The sequence below is a fragment of the Bubalus bubalis genome, chromosome 3, assembly GCF_019923935.1.
Source record: "Bubalus bubalis isolate 160015118507 breed Murrah chromosome 3, NDDB_SH_1, whole genome shotgun sequence".
Classification (NCBI taxonomy): domain Eukaryota; kingdom Metazoa; phylum Chordata; class Mammalia; order Artiodactyla; family Bovidae; genus Bubalus; species Bubalus bubalis.
Genome location: NC_059159.1, coordinates 104,954,407 through 104,979,064, shown reverse-complemented (window position 1 = coordinate 104,979,064; position 24,658 = coordinate 104,954,407). Strand labels below are relative to the sequence as shown.

General features: G+C 40.8%; 1 protein-coding gene across 7 annotated transcripts in view; it reads left to right on the top strand.

The window, feature by feature from the left end:
- The window catches only part of SMARCA2 (SWI/SNF related, matrix associated, actin dependent regulator of chromatin, subfamily a, member 2), a 180,738-nt gene that overhangs the window by 93,717 nt on the left and 62,363 nt on the right, over positions 1-24,658 (top strand). For 6 of the 7 annotated variants that reach the window (XM_025281569.3, XM_025281570.3, XM_025281567.3 and 3 more), the window contains 4 exons: positions 6,367-6,530; positions 12,482-12,709; positions 16,442-16,519; positions 21,479-21,697. In XM_025281569.3, the coding sequence (XP_025137354.1) occupies positions 6,367-6,530; positions 12,482-12,709; positions 16,442-16,519; positions 21,479-21,697 (689 nt within the window). Of the gene's footprint in view, positions 1-6,366; positions 6,531-12,481; positions 12,710-16,441; positions 16,520-21,478; positions 21,698-23,410; positions 23,700-24,658 lie in introns of those variants that run through there. The other variant, XM_025281573.3, reaches the window with a different exon arrangement.

Here is a 24,658-nt window from a genome sequence, read left to right as displayed (position 1 = left end):
TAGTCAGAAAAGCTCATGCTTATAGAATGCCTACTATCAGTACATGTGGGATACCAGGCAAAGCACTTCCTGTGCATTATTTATTTAATTTTTCTCAGCAAACAAGGTATAAACACAATCCCCATTTAACAGATGAGAAAACAGAGATTTAGAGAGAGAAGTTAATTTGTTGAAGTTTACACATGAGGCAGATGGTGAAACCAAATTGTTACTTTGATCTCTCTGATTGCACATTAGTTTAGAATCAGTTTTAGTGATCCAGCAAGATGAATCCCATCTCTGAAAATGCAGGTTGTTTTCCTAGAGACAATATTTTTAAGAATGATTTTTAACTTAGTCAACAATTTTTAATTAATTGAAAATGACCAGACCATTTCAAGAGAATGAGCCACTCACTGATCCTGCTAACAAAGAGTAGGTTGGAGGAAAGAAGCAAGCAAGTTCATTAAGTGTTACAGATGGCATTCAGAAGCCTTCATGGACTTCTAGCTGAAAGAAGCAACAGCCATTTGTTTCAGAGTTAGAGAGAATTCATGGGCAAACAATCAACATACACATGGATAAATTAGTACACCCACTTCAACTGTACCACCCTCCAACCACATCCCCTTAACCCAATTGTTAAAATGACTTTGGATTTTCATTGCTCAATTTGATGTCCCAGATTTTTGACCTCAGGAGAAAAAACTTGATGACAAATAAGTAGATTTTTTTTCCTGGCAAAGATTATGGTTGCATGGATAGATTTAACTACGGTTCCATCATAGTCTTTGTTTTCACTGGAAACGATTTTTGAATGAGAGTAAGCAGTAAAGTTAAGTCCCAGAAGACAACATTTTCCAAAAGCAGCTGAAACTAAGTTAAAATGAGTAATCATAAAAGCCTGACAGTGTGTTCCTTCTGGAAAATTTGCAATTTTCAACACAATTGCCTTTATTATTAATTGTATTCTTGGTTATGTTCTGCATCAAAGTCTAAAAGAACTTGGACTTGATACACTTTAAATCCTGTGCCCATATACAAGCAGCATTTCTTAGGCTGGAAATAAACCCTGACATGGTAGTTTGAATCTCCTTGAGCAGTATGCCAAAGATTGCTGATGATCAGCAAATATCTTGGCTCGGGGAACCTTTGACTAATGGAAATAGTAATCCAGAAAATTATGAACCTTGTCATAAGAAATGCCATAGCTTTGCATGAGAAGTGACTCAATCACATCTTTTCCTGGCCTTATAATTTGTCAGGTTCCATGCTGTGTATACAGTCGGTCCCTCATTCATCAGTATCAAGTCAGGGATTGGTTCCAGGACCCCCACAAATACTAGAATCCGCAGATGCTCAAGTCCCTGATATAAACTGGTACAATATTTACATATACCCTATGCACATCCTCCCATATACTTTATGTATTTTTATAACATTTAAAAAAATTTTTTTACTTATTTATTTCATTTATTCTTTGCTGTGCTGGGTCTTCATTGCTCTGCATAGGCTTTCTCTAGTTGCATTGAGTGGGGGCTTCTCTTGTTGCAGAGCACAGGCTCTAGGACACACAGGCTGAGAAGTTGCAGCATGCAGATTCAGTAGCTGTGGCTCACAGGCTTAGTTAACCCAAGACGTGTGGAATCTTCCCAGACCATGGATCAAACCTGTGTCTCCTGCGTTGGCAGGTGGATTCTTAACCCCTGGACCACCAGGGAAGTCCTTTCATATCATTTAAATCATCTCTAGATTACTTATTATACCTAATACAATATAAATGCTGTGTAAATCATTGCTGGTGCTCAGCTAATTCAAATTATGCTTGGGGGAACTTTATGGTATTTTTTAAAAATTCCAAATACTTTTGATCCACTCTTGGTTGAATCCCTGAATGTGCAACCCAAGACTACAAAGAGCTGACTGTACTGTTATCTCTGGGAATGTCTTCTTTCCCCATATTGGAAAGATTTTTATTTGTTTGTTTCTGTGGCTTTTCCTCCTATTTGTGACAGAGGGTGAAATGTGAACCAATAATTTTTTTTAAAAAATCACTGTATCTGGACAGATGATGTAGCAAAAAGGTTTCATGATAGAACGGAACTTGCCTTCCATTGTCATTGTGAGCACACAGTTCACTGTGATCTCAGAATGCTGGTTCTGAACCTGAAAGAAAGAAGGACACCATATTAAAGAAAGAAGGACACCACATTTTTGAAACATTGTTCCACAAAACACATTTTGTGTCCTTCCCTGCAAATCTAAATTTTTGCAGTTCATCACTGAAGGATTTGACCAGGTTGCTCAACTGGAAATCTGATTTAGAAAGTAAAATGAGCTCTACAGAACATTTCTCCATTGAATGGGGACACCCAAAGGCCCTAGTTTCCAATCCCCTTTTGCTATATTCAGAAACTACATCCCCTCCCCCACCACAGGAGAGTACTTAACTATTTTTATTAATGTGAAAGACAGAGTCCCCTCGTATTTGGGAACTTGAACCTCTACAGTAACTCAGTTCCATCAGCTGGAGTCACTTAAATGTTTTAATCCTCTGAAATAAATTGTGGGTATATTTTCATCCTTAAAAAACGAACACCATATAGAAATAATATTTGTATAGCAGGCAGTTAGTGACTATCAAGTAATATGCATACATATTTCCCAACAGCCTAAAGCCTTTTTCAAAACTCTGCAGCTACATTTTTCTGGTACAATATATTCAAATGGAATATCATAGGATTTTTTTTTTTCCTTTTCCCCAGTGCAGTTCATGAAATGGCCAGGTGAATACACTACAAACACTTTGTGAGTAAGGGACAGATTTGGAATGCAAATCTGGGGATCTTTGTGCTGTTGTTGTTCAGTAACTAAGTTGTGTCTGACTCTTTGAAACCCCGTGGACTGTAGCCCGCCAGGCTCCTCTATCCTCACCTGTCTCCTGGAGTTTGCTCAAATTCATGTCCATTAAGTTAGTGATGCCACCCAACCATCTCATCCTCTGTTGCCCCCTTCCCCTGCCCTTGATCTTTCCCAGCGTCATGATCTTTTCCAAGAGTCGGCTCTGCACATCAGGTGGCCAAAGTATTGAAGTTTCAGCGTTAGTGCTTCAAATGAATATTCAGGGTTGATTTCGTTTAGGATTGACTGGTTTGATCTCCTTGCTATACAGGGACTCTCAAGAGTTTTCTCCAACACCACAATTTGAAAGCATCAATTCTTTGGCACTCAGCCTTCATTATGGACCAATTCTCACATCCGTACATGACTACTGGAAAAACTGTAGCTTTGACTATATGCACCTTTGTTGGCAAAGTGATGTCTCTGCTTTTTAAGACTGTCTACATTTGTCATAGCTTTCCTTCCAGGGAGGAAGCGTCTTTAGTTTTTATGGCTGCAGTTACCATCCACAGTGATTTTGGAGCCCAAGAAAATAAAATCTGTCACTGTGTCTACTTTTTCCCCTTTGCCTTGAAGTGATGGGACTGGATGCCATGATCAAGTTTTTTGACTATTGAGTTTCAAGCCGGCTTTTTCACTCTCCTTTTTCACCCTCATCAAGAGGGCTTTTTAGTTCCTCTTCACTTTCTGGCATAAGAGTAGTATCATCTGCATATCTGAGGTTATTGATATTTCTACCAGCAATCTTGATTCCAGCTTGTGATTCATCTAGCCCAGCATTTCACAGGATGTACTCTGCATAGAAGTTAAATAAGCAGGGTGACAATATACAGGCTTATTGTACTCCTTTTCCAATTCTGAACCAGTCCATTGTTCAATGTCTTGTTCTAACTGTTGCTTCTTGGCCCACATACAAGTTTCTCAGGAAACAGGTAAGGAGGTCTGGTATTCTCAGCTCTTTAAGAATTCTCCATAGTTTGTTGCGATCCACACAAAGGCTTTAGCATAGTCAAAGAAGCAGGAGTAGATGTTTTTCTGAAACTCCCTTACTTTCTCCATGATCCAACGAATGTTGGCAATTTGATCTCTGGTTCCTCTGCCTTTTATAAACCTAGCTGGTACATACAGAAGGTTCCTGGTTCATATACTGCTGATGCCTAGCTTGAAGGATTTTGAGCATAACCTTGCTAGCATGTGAAATGAGTGCAGTTGTATCATAGTTTAAACATTCTTTGGCATTGCTTTTCTTTGGGATTGGAATGAAAACTGACCTTTTCCAGTCCTGTGGCCACTGCTGACTTCCAAATTTGCTGACACGTTGAGTGCAACACTTTGAGAGTGTCATCTTTTAGCATTTGAAATACCTCAACTGGAATTCCATCACCTCCACTAGCTTTGCTGGTAGTAATGCTTCCTAAAGCCCACTTGACTTCACATTCCAGAATGTCTGGCTCTAGGTGAGTGACCACACCATCGTGGTTATCCCAGTCATTAAGACTTTTTTTGTATAGTTCTTCTGTGTATTCTTGTCACCTCTTCTTAATCTCTTCTGCTTCTGTTAAGTTCCTTACCATTTCTGTCCTTTATTGTGCTCATCCTTGCATGAAATGTTGCCTTGGTATCTCCAGTTTTATTGAAGATATCTCTGGTCTTTTCTAGTCTATTGTTTTGCTCTATTTCTTTTCACTGTTCACTTAAGAAGGCCTTCTTATCTCTCCTTGCTATTCTCTGGAACTCTGCATTCAGTTGGGTGACTGCTCTCCCTTTCTTCCTTGCCTTTAATTGTCTTTTGTTTCCTTAGCTATCTGTAAAGCTTCCTGAATCACTTTGCCTTCTTACATTTGTTTTTCTTGGGTATGGTTTTGGTCACCATCTCCTGTACAATGTTATGAACCTCCATCCATAGTTCTTCAGGCACTCTGTCTATCAGATCTAATTCTTTTGAATCTGTTTGTCACTTACACTGTATAATCATAAGGGGTTTGATTTAGGTCATACCTGGATGGCCTAGTGGTTTTCCTTACTTTCTTCAATTTAAGTCTGAATTTTGTAATAAGATGCTTATGATCTGAGCCACAGTCAGCTCCAGGTCTTGTTTTTGCTGACTGTATAGAACTTCTCCATCTTCAGCTGCAAAGTACATAATCTGATTTTGGTATTGACCATCTGGTTATGTTCATGTGTAGAGCCATCTCTTATATTGTTGGAAAAAAGTGTTTGCTATGACCAGCGTGTTCTCTTGCTAAAACTCTGTTAGCTTTTGCCTGCTTCATTTTGTACTCCAAAGCCAAAGTTGGCTGTTATTCTGGGTATCTCTTGACTTCCTACTTTTGCATTCCGTTCCCCTATGATGAAAAGGACATCTTTTTTTTTTTTTGTATTATTTCTAGAAGGTCTTGTAGGTCTTCACAGAACCAGTCAACTTCAGCTTCTTTGGCATCAGTGGTTGGGATATAGACTTGGATTACTGTGATATTGAATGGTTTGCCTTGGAAACGAACTGAGATCATTCCTTTGATTTTTTAGATTGCCCCCAAGTACTGCATTTCGGTCTAAAACCAAACAAAGCAGCAGGTAATAAACCTGGCGATGGCTTACCCTATGATGTCTGATGAGACTCCAAAATACTAAATAAGCAGAGAGTATGAAACCCCAGAATATGTTCTTCATGCCCAAAAGTGGACTCTGTATTCTGGGGTTTCATACTCTCTGCTTATTCACTATTTTGGAGTCTCATCAGACACCATGGGGTGATCCATTGCCAAGTGTATTACCTGCAGCTTTGTTTGTCTTTAGTTTATATCCTTTGAACTGAACAGTTCAGAATGTCAGCATGAGAACTGACCCAGAGATTGCTTTTTTTTAAAAAATTATTTTGGTTTCAAGTCTTGCTAAAGAGTATAAAAACATTCCATTCACATTTTATGTTTTTACTAGCCAGATCATGCTCAGTAGACATCCGAATGGCAAAATATAGTAGAAATCAATTTCCTTTTGTTTCCATTCTCTTGGGCATAAACAAGTCCCCTCTCTAAAGTCAACTGGCAAAGTAGCTTTAAGCCATTATAATAATTCTTTTAAACATGTGTGTGTGTATATTTTTTAAGTTATTTGGTGTTTTCAAGCATGAAAATAAATCTGGAAAATGTTTTCACCGAGTTTTAGGTTAGCGTAAGAATGTTACAAGATTTGTAAGTTTCACAGATTCCCTATCAGAATATTTAAACTCTTTTCAATGTTTTGGAACAATGAGGAGTAGATGGAGCATTCCTTCTTGATTAGAGAAAAGTCTCTTACTATCTCTTTCTTTTTTCTAATTGCAAGATGTTCAGTTTTCCTTTCAAAAGTGCAAAAACCTTAGGGGTTTCCTCACCAATACTAAGAGGAGTCTGAGTCTATTTCTCAAGGAAGCAGGCCCTTTTGTCTAGCTCTGTGCCATTTTCAGACAGGAGTTAATTGGCAAATTTATTTTTCTCATCCCCTCAGGTACCACCAAGTCTGAAGATCGTGCTGCTTTGCTAAAGAAATTCAATGAACCTGGGTCCCAGTATTTCATTTTCTTGCTGAGCACAAGAGCTGGAGGCCTGGGCTTGAATCTCCAGGCCGCTGATACTGTGGTCATCTTCGACAGCGACTGGAATCCTCATCAGGTGTGCATCTCTCTGCCTTTGGTGCCCTAGCCTCCTTTCTGGAGAAGACTGGGGAGGCTAGCGGTTCCCTCATATGCATTTATGGGGCAGAACACATTCCTAAACAAGTGGACCATGTCTCCAAAGGGAAAACAGTCCAACACATTCTTATGTCTACTTTCTTATATCCCTTGAAACATAGATATTGAGATGTCTTACATATGCCTTTGGTGTGCCCTTGAAGAGTTCAAGTTTGCAGGACAAAAACTCAAGTTTCCCCTTCATTTTAAGCCCCTCCATCCCCCATCTCCTGGGATTGCCACTGAGCAAAGTATCTTTGAAAGTGTTAGTTGCTCAGTTGTGTCCAACTCTTTGCGGACACATGGACTGTAACCCACCAGGCTCCTCTGTCCTTGGAATTCTCCATGCAAGAATACTCGAGTGGGTAGCCATTCCCTTCTCCAGGGAGTCTTCCTGACCCAGGGCTTGAACCTGGGTCTGCAATGGCAGGTGGATTTTTTTACCATCTGAGCCACCTGGTAAAAATGAGTCCTAGAAAGCTGTAAATAATGTCCCCCAAGGTCAAACAATTTGTATATTAGGTTTTTATTCTGTGTGTTTTATTTAAAATCGTCGTCAAAAAAATTATATTCTGTACACCTAAAATGTTTTAAATCAACTATACTTCAATTTTTTTAAATGCATAGAAATATTCTATGAGCAACTACTAAAAAAACAAATAGAATAGGTCCCTTGTGGCAGTTTCATCTGGGAGGCAGGTAGTATACCTGCCTATAAGATACTCAGTAGAGCAATATTCAGGCTTCCCGGGTGGTGCTAGTGGTAAAGAACCTGCCTGTCAGTGCAGGACATGTAAGACACGCAGGTTCGATCCCTGGGTCAGGAAAATTCCCTGAAGGAGGGCATGGTCACCTACTCAAGTATTCTTGCCTGGAAAATCCCATAGACAGAGGAGCCTGGTGGGCTACAGTCCATAGAGTTGCAAAGAGTTGGAAATGAATGAAACGACTTAGCACACATGCAGAGTGATATTTTTGAGGATTAGATTCATATTGGAACAAATATGGATTCACAGTAGTAAAGAGAACTGCAGCTCTCACATAGGAAGGTGAATTCTACATCAGCTTAACCTGGACTCCTTCCTGTACAGGTCTCATGGACTATAAATACGCAGAATCATACCATCTCATAGGTTGTTGTGAAGATTGGATGGAAAAGGCTTACAGAAGTTGTTTTTGTCAGGAAGTGGAGTTCAGATGCATTAGAATTATGAGGGAGCTTTTTAAAAACAGCCATGCCTGCTTGTCATTCCCTGCACCTCACCCTTAATTTTGTAGGGTCTTCCCACTTGTCTAGACTTCCCTATACACAAGCTTCCGGGAGATTCAGACACAGACTTCCTCATACATCTGGGGATCCCTGACTTCAAGAATAAAGCAGTGATTCCAAACCTTTGGGTGGCCACCAGCCTTGACCACTGCATGTGCCCACCAGCCATTCTTTCTCAGTGATGACATTGAAGTCGAGTTCCTTTTGAAATTTTCTCACCCTGAAAAGGGTTACAGATGACCAGCATATAGTGTATCAGTCTTCGGGAGATAGTCTTATATGCCTTGTATATTTTTATACCCCATATTTCTTTCCAAATCACAGGGAGAATTCATATTCCCAGGAGAAACCCACAGTTTTCCTCTTGTCATGGTAAATGTTCCACAAACGTTTTTGGAAGGGCTGTTATGCCACAGGCACTGAGCTAGGCTAAGTATCTAGGGAAGGATGTGTGATTCCCCTCCTCCCAGGACGCTTAGTCTGCCTGGCTGTTTACATCACCCTTGTTGCTGCTGCCTAAATCTTCAGTGAGATACAGTAATCTGGGTGTAGGTGAATGGAGAGTTCACTAGATTTTATCTTCCAGGATAAACACTTCTGTGGCATCTCAGCTGTTCACTCTCATTGGCACAGTGTTTATGCTAAGAATCCAAGGAAATCTAGTTTCCAGAAATGCTAGTATACCATGAGAAAGGATGCTGGGACATCCATGCATTTCTGTCTCTATCTCTCTGTCACACACACACACACACACGTTTATGAACAGTAGCTAAAATGGAACCCCAGAATCAAAGTAAGTTACATGCATACCCAACAGTTCACAATGCATGTGAATTGAAACTTGGGCAACAAAACACAGACCCCCACATTTCCTCTGGTCTAATTTATCCCAAATTCCTCGCACTGGGCCATATATTTCTGCAGATATTTATGTATCTGCCATAGGTAGATTCACTTCCACCTGATTTGGTTAACTAGAATGACTAGATTTTTTTTCTTTCATGCCTGTCATTTAAACATGGCCATTAGTTTGGGCAGACTTTTATTTTTTTAGTTTTCAGAAATCAGTGATCTTAGAGTGATACAGATGAACACTAATTTTTCATTTAAAATGTAGGAGAACTAACTTTTACTAAACAACAACTCTCCCAGATACTATAAGGCACTTTGCATACCTCATTTCAGGTAATCCTCGGAGTATTTTATATGTAAAGAAACCCAGGAAGCACAGCCAGGATTCACACCCATGTCTGTTTAAGTTAGGGTTTAAATCCTGGCTTTGGGTTCTTTCAACCCTGTACACTTGCATAAATGTTACCTCCCCCTCCACATAAAAGTTGTAGAGTTCTTTTTCCATCTTGGCTTCAGCATGTATTGAAGAAACACTTTTTTCCTGTAATTATTCTTTATTGCATTGAATCAAAATTAAGGCACATTGGTGAAAGGGGGTTTATTTGACATAGGTTGACAGGTTGAAGATTCTGGCCTTAAAATTGCTAATTGGAGGCCATTGCTAAAGTCAAAGATAGAACATGAATGTGGAATTATCACTAAAACCTTTTGGAGTCACCAGGACTCTCGTTTCCAAACTTCTAAGAGAAACACGGGTATTTACTTTATTTTATTTACTTTAACCCGTGGAGCAGGAGCTGTGTTGTTATTACAGAGAAGTCAACAGCACAGTTACTTTGGAGGTCCTTTTCTCAGGCTGTGTTCTTGTCTTCAGATATCATCACACCTAAATCAGTGTGACGGGGTTCCAGATCTCTAAGACCGCAGAAATGGTAAATAATCCATTCAGTGATTGTAATACTTATCTCTTTGTCATAATATTGATATTTCCCCCAATTTTTGGCATAGAAGCCCATAGGCTTACCTTGCATAAACTTCTTCAGCCTAGAAATAGTCATTTTTGCTATTTTCCAAACAGATCATGGTAAACATACCAAAAAACACCACCACCACCACCACCAACAACAGAAACCTAATGGCAACAAGCTCCCAAGGGTTCAAGAACTTGTTCCCCTGTTTGTAGATGGTCCATGCTCTCCACTTCCTCACCTGTCATAATCTGCTGCAAGCTGGACCTTAGTATTTTATGTTTTATCAGCATCTTCTAGGACAGGCTCAAACTATAACCAGGGGTAAGTCTGGCCAACCACCTGAGTCTGGACCACAATACAAGCAAAGAATGAGTCTCACATTTTTACATATAAAATGTGCAATTGAAAGAAAAATGAATATCAGCCTTCAGTAGGAACAGTTGCTCAATGTTTGTTCTTGACCCAGGGAGCCTGGAATATTTACCACTGGGCCCATTTTGGGTTCTGGGAAATAATCGAGGCGGATGGCACAGAACTTCCCAACTCGGCTGCTGCTCAGCCATTCTGGTGAAGATGTGTGGAGAGAGAGGACCGAACTCAGGGCTTGAAAAGGAAGTGTAGGGTTTCCTCCCTAGTGACTCTATACCTTCAGCTTTTAATGATCTACCTCACTTTCTCCTCTTTGGAAAATAATCTAATTTGGATGAGTCCCAGCTGTCTTCATAGTTTAGCTCTCCCATTCAGATATCTTCTGAGAAAAAAACTTCTGCCCAATTAGTCATTTAATTATAAAGGGCCAGCAAAGTCAGGTCTCCTGGGCAGACTTCAGCTTGTTGTGTCTTAGTGCTGCACGAGTGACCAGGAAACTCATCTTGTTAAGATAATGGCCTTATAGCTATGGAGTATCAGCTCTGTGCAAAAAAATTTTTCAAGATGTCAGGGATGCAGGATATGGGACAGACCTTTGCCCTAAAAATGTACATGGGTTTAATGGAGGACACATGGAAACAACTAATTAACATTGGCCCAGAAGCCATTACCTGGACCGAAATAAAAGTGACATGCCAACAAGTTTTTATGTGGCCTTAAAATTAGGTAACTCTGCCTCATAGCTTTATGAAGGTTTTTATTTAAAGATTTCATTAAAACCTTATTTTTTTATTACATGAATAATATAGTCAAAGCAGAAAAAAAAATGCCAAACCACATGAAAATAAAATGAAGAAAATGTAACAACACCTATAATCTTGCTGCTGCTGCTGCTGCTAAGTCGCTTCAGTTGTGTCCGACTCTGTGTGACCCCAGAGACGGCAGCCCACCAGGCTCCCCTGTCCCTGGGATTCTCCAGGCAAGAACACTGGAGTGGGTTGCCATTTCTTTCTCCAATGCATGTAAATATTATTGGCTTCTTAGTATTTGTCCTTTCTCCCTTTTCTTGGTATAGATAAATATATGCACATAAAGCATAACGTACATACTCATATATAACTTGCAGTTTTCACATATTATAGCTTTGTGTCATTAAGTTTTCTGCAGTATAATTTTAATGTACTATCTTGGCACATATGGTAGAAGACTAATTTATTTCACCAATCTGTTACTGTTGAATGTTTACTTAATTCTGCTTTTTTTAAAAAAATTATAAATAATATATAATGCTGAAAGGTGCATCCTTATTGTAAATCTTTGTGCATATGCATGATTATTCCCTTAGGATGCATTTTCAGAAGTGGAATTTCTATCCCCCAAATGTTGACTTGTTTACCACTCGACTAGCTTTCCCTTTCATTCCCCCAAACTAAAGGTTGAGTCTTTGATTATTTGAATTAGATCCCAGAAAATTTGCTACATGGACAATCATTTTATGAACAATGTGTGATATATGTATAATGTATGTGTGTATAATTCAGCAGTATCTTAATAATCATCTTTAACACCTTCCTTTAACCCTGCAACTAGCTTCCCTGGTGGCTCAGATGGTAAAGAATCTGCCTGCAATGAGGGAAACCTGGGTTTGATTCCTGGGTCAGGAAGATCCCCCAGAGAAGGGAATGGCAACCCATACCAGTGTTCTTGTCAGAATTCCATGGACAGAGGAGCCTAGCAGGCCACACAGTCCATGGGGTTGCAAAGAGTCAGACAGGGCTGAGCCACAAACACTTTCACTTTCACTTTAACCCTGCAACTTAGGGTTGAAAATGAAAGTGAAGTCACTCAGTAGTGTCTGACTCTGCGACCCCATGTAGGCTATCAGGGTCCTCTGTCCATGGGATTCTCCAGGCAAGAATACTGGAATGGGTTGCCATTTCCTTCTCCAGGGGATCTTCCCAACCCAGGGATCGAACCCAGGTCTCCCGCATTGCGGGCAGACGCTTTACCATCTGAGCCACAAGGGAAGACCTTCGAAACTTAGGGTTAGTTGTAGTTAATATCCAAGTCATACTTGTGACATCAAATTTATTTTTATTTTTATTTTTTAGTTAGGGGCAAATTTGGTGAACCTAGGGACACATTAAAAACAAACAACAAGAAAAAAAAAAAAAAAAAAACCATCTTGAGACCTGGATTTCAAAACCTGATGTATTTCAGTTGGCTTGGTTAATTTGAACTCAGATTCCCTCAGCTAGCAATGACCTTGAATTTTTCGAAGGAAGGTAGCTTGTATATTTTATAAATGTAAGCAGAATCTTGCATTAGTAAAGGTGGATTAAGTAACGCCTCCCTGGTTTCCTCTCTGGTGGGCAACGTGGCCACTAACCCAAATGCATTGGCCCTCAATCATGTGATTCTCTCCAACAGGACTTGCAGGCGCAGGACCGCGCTCACCGCATTGGCCAGCAAAACGAGGTCCGTGTGCTGAGACTCTGCACCGTCAACAGCGTGGAAGAGAAGATCCTCGCCGCCGCCAAGTACAAGCTGAATGTGGATCAGAAGGTGATCCAGGCGGGCATGTTTGATCAGAAGTCTTCCAGCCATGAGCGGAGGGCCTTCCTGCAGGCCATACTGGAGCACGAAGAGGAAAATGAGGTACGACAGAAAGCCGAGTCTAGGAAGTCAGCGACCTTGAGTCTCGCGAGGGTTAAGAAGGACCTCTTTGTTCTTTAAAGCATTTCCTGGGCTGGTGTTAATTAAATGAATAAATTAGCCGCTATCTTACCCCTATAAAAATTTCACAGAAAGCCTGTGAAACTGATCCAGACAAGTGTCTTAAAAGCAGCTGCTAGAGGGACCTGAAGGCTTGGCTAGCGGGTGCTTCCCTGGTTTCCGCCAGAGAGATGCTACCTGCACGCTCGATTGTACTGTGAGTGCTGCCCTCTGTAGGGCGGATGCAGAACTCCAGAAAGGCCTCTTGAAAGAAGCTGCTAGATGAGACTAGACAAAACCGAAGGGCTCCTCCTTGCTTTTTCTCTCTCCATCCTTCAGAGCCCTTTTTCTCTCTTGCTTTTTGATCAGGGATCACAGAACTTCAATATGTTTGTAGGAGAAGCCCTTGCAGCTGTCTTTAGCTCTTTGAATCATACTTTTATTGGAAAAAGAATGACCTTAACCTCCACTCCAAATTCTCCTGTTAAGAGCTGACCAAAGTCTGAGAAAATTACTGACAAAAAGAAATCTCTTTTTATTTGCCAACATTGTTCCAAGAATGCACCGATTTTGTTTCTCTCGGGGAATCTTTGGGTAGCTGTGTTTTTTTAGATTGCTAGTCTTAGTCATTTGTTACTACATTTTCATTCCCAAATGGGTTTGAAAGAGTTAGGAGATATAGTACATAATCTATAAGACTATACAAAATACCAGCATCAGTCCTTATCATAAGATTAACTTGGGATGGACAGATTTGGTTTGGTGTGCCATGTTTATAAATGGAAAAATGGGTTGGTCTCACATATTCATGTGGAATACTATTTTCATTGTGTATATTACATATACAGTTAACCTTGAAACAACACAGTTTGAACTGTGTGGGTCCACTTACATGCAGATGTTTTCCATACTAAATAATACAGCACTACATGCATCTGTAGTTGGTTGAATCTGGGGATGCAGAGGAATCAAAGGGCCCCCTATAATATATGCATGGACTAGTCACAGTTGTTCAAGGTCAACTATAGTTTGATTTTGCCTTAAGTAGAATGTTTTTTAAATCTTCTATAAATTATAAGCCAGATTCTTTCAAAAATCTTATTTACTTTTTTTTCTGAAATAAGTTGAAATGTGAAGTAGTTCTTGATATTTAAAAGAATCCTGAAATGCATCTTTTTGCAAATTGAAGAGCACTTTTCTGTTATGCCTCTTCACTTGTCAGCCTTATATATTTGATTAGTTATCTGTTAGATTTCACTAAAATGATGAAAATGCATATGTACGTACATTCACTCATATTTTTAAAATTTTGATCTTAAGTAATTTGCTACATTTGATTCTAGGAATTGAATGTTTGATACAGATTTGATTCTCAAAATTGAATATTTGATACAGATTTAGAATCAGGTTGTCAGGTGATTTATTTTTTATTTTTTACACAGTTGGAAATTTAAAAAAATAAAATAATAAGCAGAGTTGATATTCAGCTAGGCGTCTCCATGACATTTTTGCTTGTTTTGTTTTATGTAGGCCTTGTGGAAATAACCCTGACCTGTGTTAGCTGGAATCTAGTGTTGCCTGTACCTTTGCAACCTTCTGAGACCTCAGGGAGATGTTGACCTCTCCTAGTCCTCAGGGACCTTGCAGGATATTTGGTCTTGTCCAAAACATCCGTTAAGACATTTGATCTATAAGATATTTGGTCCACACCAAAAGCTCTTTGATATTTGTCCAGAACCACTTGGCAGGGACCAAATATTCTCATGGATGTTGTGGACAGGACCAAAGGTCTGCTCACTCTGAGGGCCACCAGGTGGGGCCTTCAGTGGAATCTGATGCCAGTTGCTTCTAACCGAGCAGACTTGCTGGGGCTCCACACCCCTTCCAGGCTGTCTGTGTGTTGGACAAATGTTACCATTTTCTGGATAGCACGTGTCCTGATGTGAAGATGTTTGTGGGCCCTGATCGCCTGCAGTCAGGGTCCCTGATCCTGAGTATCTGCAGCAGCTATCACTGTGGTTGATGGATCATGGAGCACTAGGCCATAAGGAAACCAAGCAGATGTATTGCCCACTTGTCAGCCAGTTTGTGCTCTGTGAAAGCCAGGCTTCTTGCCAGTTTACAAGAGCATCTTTTCATCTTGGGCTTGGGAGAAGTCCAACCTGACACTATATAGGCTATGAGGGGATAACATGATCTTAGGAATAGGGTGGACAAAGCCAGACATCTTTTCACCAGAGGATATACTAACCAAATTCTTTGTATCTTGCAGTCACAGCCCACTCCAACTAGTCTATTTCTTTGTCAGATGAAATATAATAATGTATTCAGACAAATTGCCTTCCATCAAGAGATGAACTAGCATAGGTTTTTCACAAGTAATTTTATCTTGAGTCATCAGTTTTTACGTTACTGACTTGCATTCATTTCTGACACAGTGCACCAGGCATTGTCTTAGGACAGAGGCATCTCCTTTAAGCTGCTAGGACACTCATACTCTTTCTGGAACAAGTTGCCTCATTTTGAATGTATCAATATGACTTGGGAAACGGGATGTTTGAAGTTCTGGGTTTCCCTTTCTTCCCTCTGCTAATACACTGAAATTCCCCATTTGATTTTTAACAAGCTGACTCAGCATATGATAAAAAGCATTTTGGACTATAAGCTTTGTAGTATCTACCCAACCTCTGGAATCTTTTAAGTGTGAAAATTATAGAATAACATTTCTAAAAAAATTTAGAACTGTTGGTTTCTGAGGAATTTTCAGATATGTAATGTGCCTTGGTCTAACATATTATAAAATGAAAATGTGAGGCCTTGGGTAATTGCTTTCTCTACCGCATTTAAATTATTTTCATTAAGAAGAGTTTTGGGGGGGTTTGTTACTGATACCTTTTGAGTAGTCACAGCCACAGCTGTGACAGCAGCATTATAGCACCCACTGAAATACATTGATTAAACATATTTTAAAGGCTATGTATTTGACACATATATTGATGTGATTTTTGTGGTCTTGCTTTGTGTCTTATCACTATGTTTCACATACTTGTGTTCTTCATAAAGCTTTGAAGATAAGCATTTATATCGTGCATAAGGTTAATGGAATTAAAAGAATTAATGCTAGACCCATTCTCATGGGGATTTCCTTATTTAAATCCTACATCTACTCTGTGGAGTAAATGTCATGCCCATTTTACAGATGAGGTCGTTGAGGCAGGGAGACAGTAAGTAACCTGTTTTAAAAGTAAGGAAATCAAGGGACTTCCCTGGTGGGCCAGTGGTTAAAACTCCGTACTCCAAATGCAGGGAGCATGGGTTTGATCCCTGGTCAGGGAATTAAGATCCTGCATCCTGCGCTGTATGGCCAAAAAAAAAAAAAATTAAGGGAATCAAGGTACACCCCCTCCCACCCTCAGAAGAACTGGTGTTTCTTCGAGTGTACTGTTTCCTGCCTAAACAGTTTTTGCTCTGGAAAGATGCTTTGAATTGCTTGCAAAATACTTATGGCAAGTGACCCTTCTGTTTTCTTTCTGGCTTGAAATGGGGTCCCATTGGTCTGGAGAATCGCCTCTGGAGATTCACCGTAGTCACTGGTTCCTCACCCCAGTTGTCCAACCTCTGTCCTGGAAACCTGCTAACTCATTCTCTTCTGTTCTGTTCTGTTCTTAATCCCAGGAAGAAGATGAAGTGCCCGACGACGAGACTCTGAACCAAATGATTGCTCGACGAGAGGAGGAATTTGATCTTTTTATGGTAATGTTACAGAAAAGCATGGAAACAAATGCCTCATTCCCTCCCCGCCGCCTTCTGTTAAATGCACGATGTCTGGGGCCTGTGTGCCCTGGCCAAATTTCATTTGTAAAGCCTGAGCCTTTTCCTTCAGTTCAGAGGCTGCAAACTAGCTGGATTTAGCCTGCAGACATATTTTGTTTGGCCCATGCCGTGTTTTTTAAAAATTTGAAGTCTGTTGCCAACACAAAAAAGAATCCTGATTTCTGGCTTCTCTTGAAAATGAGCATGGGCCGTAATACCAGGCCCACCTCTGATGGAAGCATTTGGCTAGGGCTGAGTAGCAGCTGAACCCTCAGGACAGGCAGTGTGGTCCCCAGCTTACCACAGACACAGCCCCGCTTCCAGCTCATTTCTAATGCTGGGAGGCATCCTTCAGGGAACCTGCCCTGCTCCTCCAGGCAGAGTTCACAGCTATTCCTTAGCTGTCTCCTTAGGGCTCCAAACAAATATGTTCCCTGGAGGGGGCAGGGGGACAGTAGGAGGACAGGAACTGAGACGACCTCCTCTCTTTTTTTCCTGTTGAAGAGAGCCTCCCTAAGCAACCTTCTAGGTAAGATTCAAAGTGTGCGTGCTAAATTGGTTCAGTCGTATCCGACTCTTTGCGACCCTATGGACCTTAGCCCACCAGGCTCCTCTGTCCATGGATTCTCCAGGCAAGAATACTGGAGTGGGTTGCCGTGCCCTCCTCCAGGGGATCTGCCTGACCCCAGGATCAAACCCTTGTCTCTCATCTCTTGCATTGGCAGGCAGGTTCTGGGAAGCAGCCTTCTAGGTCTGCATCAAGGTATAGCCTTCCCTTAAAGATCTAAATTGGTTGCCTTTCACTGGTATAACGCAGATGCAAAGAACCTTGACATTTGAAAATTTAATATCCATGATGTTTCAACATTGACTTTCCAGGATACATAATCATCTGTAATCTTGCCAAAACCTGAATTTGATGTATGTCTCTGGCCTGCCACAAGGTCAGTAGGGAAGGAAGCAAGTCTCTTGGCTAGTGAGTGAGGCCCTCAGACGTCATATTTGATTGTATTCTTAAGGCATTAACTATAGCTATCTTATTTACCTCTGTATCCCCAGCGCTCAGACCAGTTATTGGTACATAATAGATGCTTAATAAATATTTGCAAATTTTCAAGCCTCATGAGGATATCAGCATAGGTCAGGACCTAAAAAGGCTCCGCTCAATGTGTTTAATCTTTTGATCTTCCTAACATTTAGCCTGTCTGTGGAGTGAGTGAATAAATGCTGGGGAACCCCCAATCAAAGCTTCCATATTTGAAGCCCCCAGGTCTCAGACAGATGATTTGCATGAGGGAAGCAAGTGGAACAGGGGTGAGTGGATGGTGGTGAAGGGTGAACAAAGGGAGTTGCTTTGTCTCAGGGAGACAGAGCTGAAAGTCCCATGTAGTCAGAAATTCCAGCTTTTCAAGAGAAACTAAAAAGTGAGGTTTTTGTATTCACTCTCTGGATTGCAAGATGTTTGCAACTAAATTAGATTTTTTTATTATAATTTAACACTTCAAGCCAAGTAAAATATGACCCTGAGCCAAATATGACCCACAGGGTTTGCAATTTCCACCTCTTCAGCCTAGACAGTCTGAGAAGGGAGTCCCAGCTGTGTGAAAGCTTACGTTATTTTTGTGACTTTTGTCTTGGGAACAATGATTGTGGTCACACACCATGATTCAAGATAAAGGACAGTTAATTCTTTCTCAGGAAACTTTTAGGTAGCCACAGGACTAGCTCCTACCCTGGGATGCTCACTCTCTCCCTGCCCTATAAAATGAACGATCCTACCCATAGTAAGGCCATTTTGAAGAAAAATGACAGAAAGAAGACTTTACCAGCATGGTCAACACAGGGTGTTCATAAAACCTAAATTTCTTAACTCAGACTGCCGATCACCACCTTTGTAGATTATTCTCTGTTTGGGGAGATTAGAGATACACTTAGGAAATAGACTAATCTTTTCTCTCCTTGAGGAGCTTATTAAAATGTAGATGACTGGGGAACACCGAGGCAAGAGGCCTTCAGCTTCCTTGGCTGATCACTTATTGGCAATAATTCAGCACCGCTATAGCCTCAGACACTCTTGAGGCCCTTGGAAAGGATAAGCTATCTGCCATTATTCAAATCAGATTCGGCTCAGAGATGGAGGTTTCCATCAGCAGCCGGGAGATAAGGGAAAAGGAGTACTTCTCTTTTCTGCCTTTCTGGCTGGGTATTTGTAAAAATTGAAAGCCTCGGAAAAAAGAAAAAAGATTGGATGTCTGGCCAAGGCTCAGCCTTCTTTTAACTGGGAACAGGTGAAGCTGGCTATGGAAGGCTTTTCTGTGGGCAGTTTCATTTTGTGAACATGTGCTGGTTTCTTAAAGGTTGACTTCTCATTTTTGGATAATACAGATTTTTGGTTTGCTTTGCTTTGGTTTGGTTTGCCTTGTGTTGGTTTTTTAAAGTCTTTTAATCAGCCTGCTGCCTTTGGCCAATTCACTATTCATTAGCACCTCCACCAGGGGGCAGGAAATCAAATTGAATCCTTGCCAGTTAAGATTAAAAACTGCAGTGAGAAACAAGAATGGAATGTGAGCTAGATTTGGAATTCAAAACTTTAAACTCTTAATCCACTTTTTTTTTTTTTTTAAAGTTAGCTCTGCCAGGCTCCTCTGTCCATGGGGATTCTCCAGGCAAGAATACTGGAGTGGGTTGCTATGCCCTCCTCCAGGGGATCGTCCCAACTCAGGGATCAAACCCAGGTCTCCCTCATTGCAGAGGGATTGGCGGATTCTTTACTGTCTGAGCCACCAGGGAAGACCATATAGTAATACAGACATATTATTTGATTTTTGTATCCTAGGCACTGTAGTTAAATAATATACATTATGCAGATAATCTCTTTAAAATAAAACCTTTATTTTGAATATTTTTTCTTGTTTTCTCCTTCCAAAACTGACTTCAGAAAGTTATCTCTTATACTGATTACCTATGAATTGTAACTAAAAGAGATTTTTGACAGGCCAAGATTCATGTCTGAAACGTTGTACTAACATACTAACATTTTAAAAGCTTTAGAAAGCTTTTAAGTTGCTCTGTTCCCTACAGAGGCATTATTATTTCCCCTTAAAAATAATCATACACATTAGCATAAGGTTATTGGGTGTTAAGACAAAACATATTCATGTAATAGCTAAATGATAAATTAATCTTACTTGCATATGAACTTCAGATTTTGTACTTGTCTTCTGTAAGTAGAAATCTTTGGGAAGAGTTACAGTCATAAGAACTTTAATCATCAAAAAAATTTTTTTGCAAAGCAGTGCAATTTATTTTCTTTTATATTAAAAGAGAATTATTTTCTCATTTGTGGACTAATGCATGGCATAAGTCATTTTACGAGTCTTGGTATGGGAAATGCTAATCATATAACCAAAAACGGAAGTGGTGATGTTTTGCCGTCTCCGTACAATGCCTTAACAAAAAATTATTTTTCTTGAATACTATCTAATAACTATTAGGAAATGACCTTGAGAGGCCCCTGTTTAGATTGCACTGTTAACTAAGCATCCTCTGTGTGCTGATTCCAAAGGTTTGTTGGACCCCATTTCTGATACCAGAGCATTAGGAGGCAGGATTAAGAGCAACCTCTCCAGCTAACTATAGCAGATGACAGAACAGGACGGCCACATTTATCTACCGATGGGACTCCGCCATGCTCCAAGCCCAGCCCATCTTGGGAATATAATGATTTCCAAAAATGCTGAAGCCTAGTTTAAGGAACTCTGAACTTTAAATAGATTCTAGAGATCCCGTTTGGACTTGAACAGAAATTTCTTTTACATCCTGTTACCAGTTTTAGCACTTAAGAAAAAATTAATATTGAATTCTCATTTCAGTACAGTAGAGCTGAAGGAAGAGGGAAAAGGTAAATCATTTCATGGTTAATTGTCTGTTGTAGAAATGGTCTCGCCAGTGATAGACACATATAACGAATGTATACAGCAATTCAGTGGAGGTTTTTGCTTTTTTTAACCATCACATTCTTTAGTTATAGGTTAAAGGCAAATACATGGCACTTTATTTACCAGTGTACTGGATTTTTAAAAAGGAAAATAGGACATGGGGATATAGGCATTTTGAAGACCGTTGAAAGGAAGCCATTTCACTTACATCAGTTGAGATGAGATTTCCTTTGACATCTGTCACTCTGTGGCATAATATCTTCATAAGAGCTAAGCTTTTTGAAACCTGAAGAACTGAGGGACATTCCTCTGCCAGAGCCCAGGGTACACTGAAAATTAAATACATTCACGACTGACTGACTAATAAACCAGTTATGTGCTCACATGTCCAAGTCCAACTGAGGGTGGCTATTTTATAGTGATACTTGATGACTAACTCTTCCTGGTTGTCTGATTAAAAGCATGAGCCCTGTTGAGGTACAGGAAATTTTCTTAGTGAACTTTCCATTTTATATGCCTGAAGAATACTTTTACACCAGCGCAGCAATGAGTTGTATCACCAGGGCTCATATTTTTAACTCCTTTTTTAAAAAATTGAAATATAGTTGATTTATAATAATATTATATCAATTTCTGCTGTTATATTTTTAAAATACACCCCAATTTGAATTTTCTCACTGTTACTTAAGGGGGAGCTTTTGCACCCACATAAACTAAGAAAAGGAATTTTTTAAGGAGTATTTTTTTAAGTACTTAAATTTCAAAGATGGGTACAGGGGAAGGGAAGAGATTTTGGCCTTAGGGGTGAGCTAGAACAAGTCAGAGCACAGAAGCTCCATGGGGGATGTCGAAGGGGCCCTGCAGCCATAGGAGGTGACTTGCAAAGAGACTTTCCTGTTGCTAAGTCTACACCATACAGAATCCCCTTGCCTTTTGGTGAGACTTCTGTTCATCTCTCCAGCGCATGGACATGGACCGGCGGAGAGAGGATGCCCGGAACCCGAAACGCAAGCCCCGCCTGATGGAGGAAGACGAGCTGCCCTCGTGGATTATTAAAGATGACGCCGAGGTGGAACGGCTGACGTGTGAAGAGGAGGAGGAGAAGATCTTTGGGAGGGGGTCTCGCCAGCGGCGGGATGTGGACTACAGCGATGCCCTCACGGAGAAACAGTGGCTGAGGGTAGGTGTGGCTTTCTCGACTTCCTGCTCTGTGGGGCGTTGTTGGCTCGGTGAAATAGAGGCCTGTGGCTGGACCCGTTTGAGGTGGACTGGTTGCCCCTATGAAGAGAAGGGGCTCTTGAACAGAGATAAGTCATTTTGCTCTTGCAGCGGAGTCATTCTGCAATTCATTGGAAGATAATGAGGAGTTGTTTTGCGAGAGCAGAATTGGTCACTGGAAACATAGGATTATGAGAGCTATGAGACCCGCTAATGTTTTATGACTAGTGATTGCCTGGTCATGCCTCACTTGGAGTTAGAATCAAAATGTGGAAGTGGGCTTTCGAAGTCTTTTTCGTTGTTCCCCCTCATTTTATGTTCTTTAATCGGAGTTTCACTTTTGCAAGTCTTGCTGAGAGAGTTCAGGACAGCAGTCTCTTCTGACTACATTGCGGTTTCCTAGACGCACATAACATTAGCACTGGAAGGTGCCTTTGTACTCTCTTGGTTTTGCTGAGGTCCAGAGAGGTTAGGTGACTCTGCAAGGTCACACAGCTGGCTAGAAACAACAGAATCAGTGAATGCTGATGCATTTGGGAGCTTGATGTTGGCTTGATCTGATCCGTCCCTTGCAGATGCAGCCTGGGCCTGGGACTTGGGTCACTGACACTTGGAAATGGTATTCTATAGTTTGGGTTGTTTTTTGTTTCCCTGCTTTGGAAAATGTCGATTCTTCGTTTTGACTAAGGTCTGTGATCTTAGACTGTTTGAGCACAGAAATATCAAACTGCTCCTAGGAGCCACGTGTGTGAATGCCCAGGTGGGCATGACTGTTACCTTTGAAGGTTTAGCCGCACTTTCGTTTTTGGGCACAGACTTAGAACCAAGGCAGACAGAACAGGCTGGGATGTGCATTCCAGGCAGGGCCGGTAAATGCGCACTGGAAATAGTAAGCATGGTTGGGTGAAAACCAAACAAAATAGAAGCTGTTTTTGTGAGTTGTTCATTTTATCAGAAGGGAATGCGGTTCCCAAGCTTTGTAAAACGTGGATTTTAGGACCCAGGCTGTAAGTAGGTAGGTGGGTGGGAGGGCCACGGAGGAAGAGTTTTGAGATTGGATAGCACAGGCAGACAGGTCTCGGCCCCACTTGAGAGGTGATTTACTCAGGCTGTCGTATGATGAGAGAGAATGATCTGAATTTTGAAAAGATTGACGTCTGTGGTATCCTGAGAAGAAAGGGACAAGGAAAGCATGGCTTATCTCTATGGGTGAACAGTGACACGTGAAATGTAACTTTTGTGTGGTGGTTTTACTGTCACATCCAGGCATTCCAGTGGCCTCAGAGTATGGTTTTATGAGTTTCTTTTGTTTCACTGTTGTGAGGTTGTAGTTGCATAATTAAGATCCATTCGCTAATGGGAAGAGTTTTTGCTTAATACTCATTTCTGAACTAGGGGAAATTCTTTTCCCTTTCTCTTTTATGTGAGCAATAAATTAACTACCTGGATATTATTTTAGGAAATGAGACAAGAACCTAGGCCAACATTTTAAAGTCTGTCTTATAAATGTATAATTTCCAGATGCTACAAGCAAAATAATCTTGTTTATTGGGCAAGAAGGTAGCTGAATGTATCCTTTTTTAAATAATCAATGGAAAATGCTCTTCAAGTAAATAGCCTTATGAATCCTAGAAAGTTTTCAAGGTTAGAATACCTCATTTTTTCTCTTCTTCAGTTTATACCACCCATGATGAGCGCTGCGCTGCCACACAGTAGAAACTCCATGAATGCTTGTGAAGATGAAATGATAAACTTATAAGAAGAAAGTGGAAAGTTACTAATTTACCAGTCATATTAGGGTAGTATTGTGTATCTTGTAGACTTCCTTTTTTTTTGGTCTAGTGTTTCTTCACTCGGTTCACATTCTTTTGCCAACCAGTCCATTCTGAAGGAGATCAGCCCTGGGATTTCTTTGGAAGGAATGATGCTAAAGCTGAAACTCCAGTACTTTGGCCACCTCATGCGAAGAGTTGACTCATTGGAAAAGACTCTGATGCTGGGAGGGATTGGGGGCAGGAGGAGAAGGGGACGACAGAGGATGAGATGGCTGGATGGCATCACCGACTTGATGGACATGAGTTTGGGTGAACTCCGGGAGTTGGTGATGGACAGGGAGGCCTGGCGTGCTGCGATGCACAGGGTCGCAAAGAGTCGGACACGACTGAGCGACTGAACTGAACTGAATGAAAGGAACATGTATGTCTAAAAATGGAAAACTAGTTTGTTTTACAAAACTATGCTATGAAATTGATGTTCATAATTTTCACCTTAAGGTGCCTCGCAAGATACCAAGTCGCCCAAGAAGGATAAAACTGTTCTCAGAGCAGCTTTATTGTAATATGCCTTTTTGTAATCCCATCTCTTGGAAACTGTGTCTCCATATTCAGCGTGAGTTGATAACTTGCCATTGACCAGGCCGTGCGATTAATGCGGGATGCCTCATGGCCTCGGCGTTCAAACAGATGCTTACCGTCCATCGTTTGTTTACTTGTTCACCAGTGGCCATCCTGTTTAATATCAGCTTATTAAGCTCTTTCTTGATAATAAAATTTTATGCAAGGGGCTCTCGTGGGCCTAATGTACACAGATGTTCTCCCCTGGCTGATGATTGAACACACTGGGTGAACCTAAGCAATGCAGCCTTGAAAGGGAACTTGGCAAAGACTGCTCTATAAGAAATGCTGTAACAGGGCTAACATAATTCTCCCTCCTCCTGGAAATGTTGTGCAAAGCCGGCTTGGCAGAGGCATCGGAGATACATAGAGTCCCTGAGTTGGAAGACAGCTCAATGGAACAGTTCCCTGTCCTACACTTAAATCACATCCTCCACAGCACCTGTGCCAAGAGGCTGACCATCCGTAGAGGAGACACTCTACCTTTTGTCTGCACAGCCCTTCCAGTGGTCAGCCCCAACTGTTAGTTC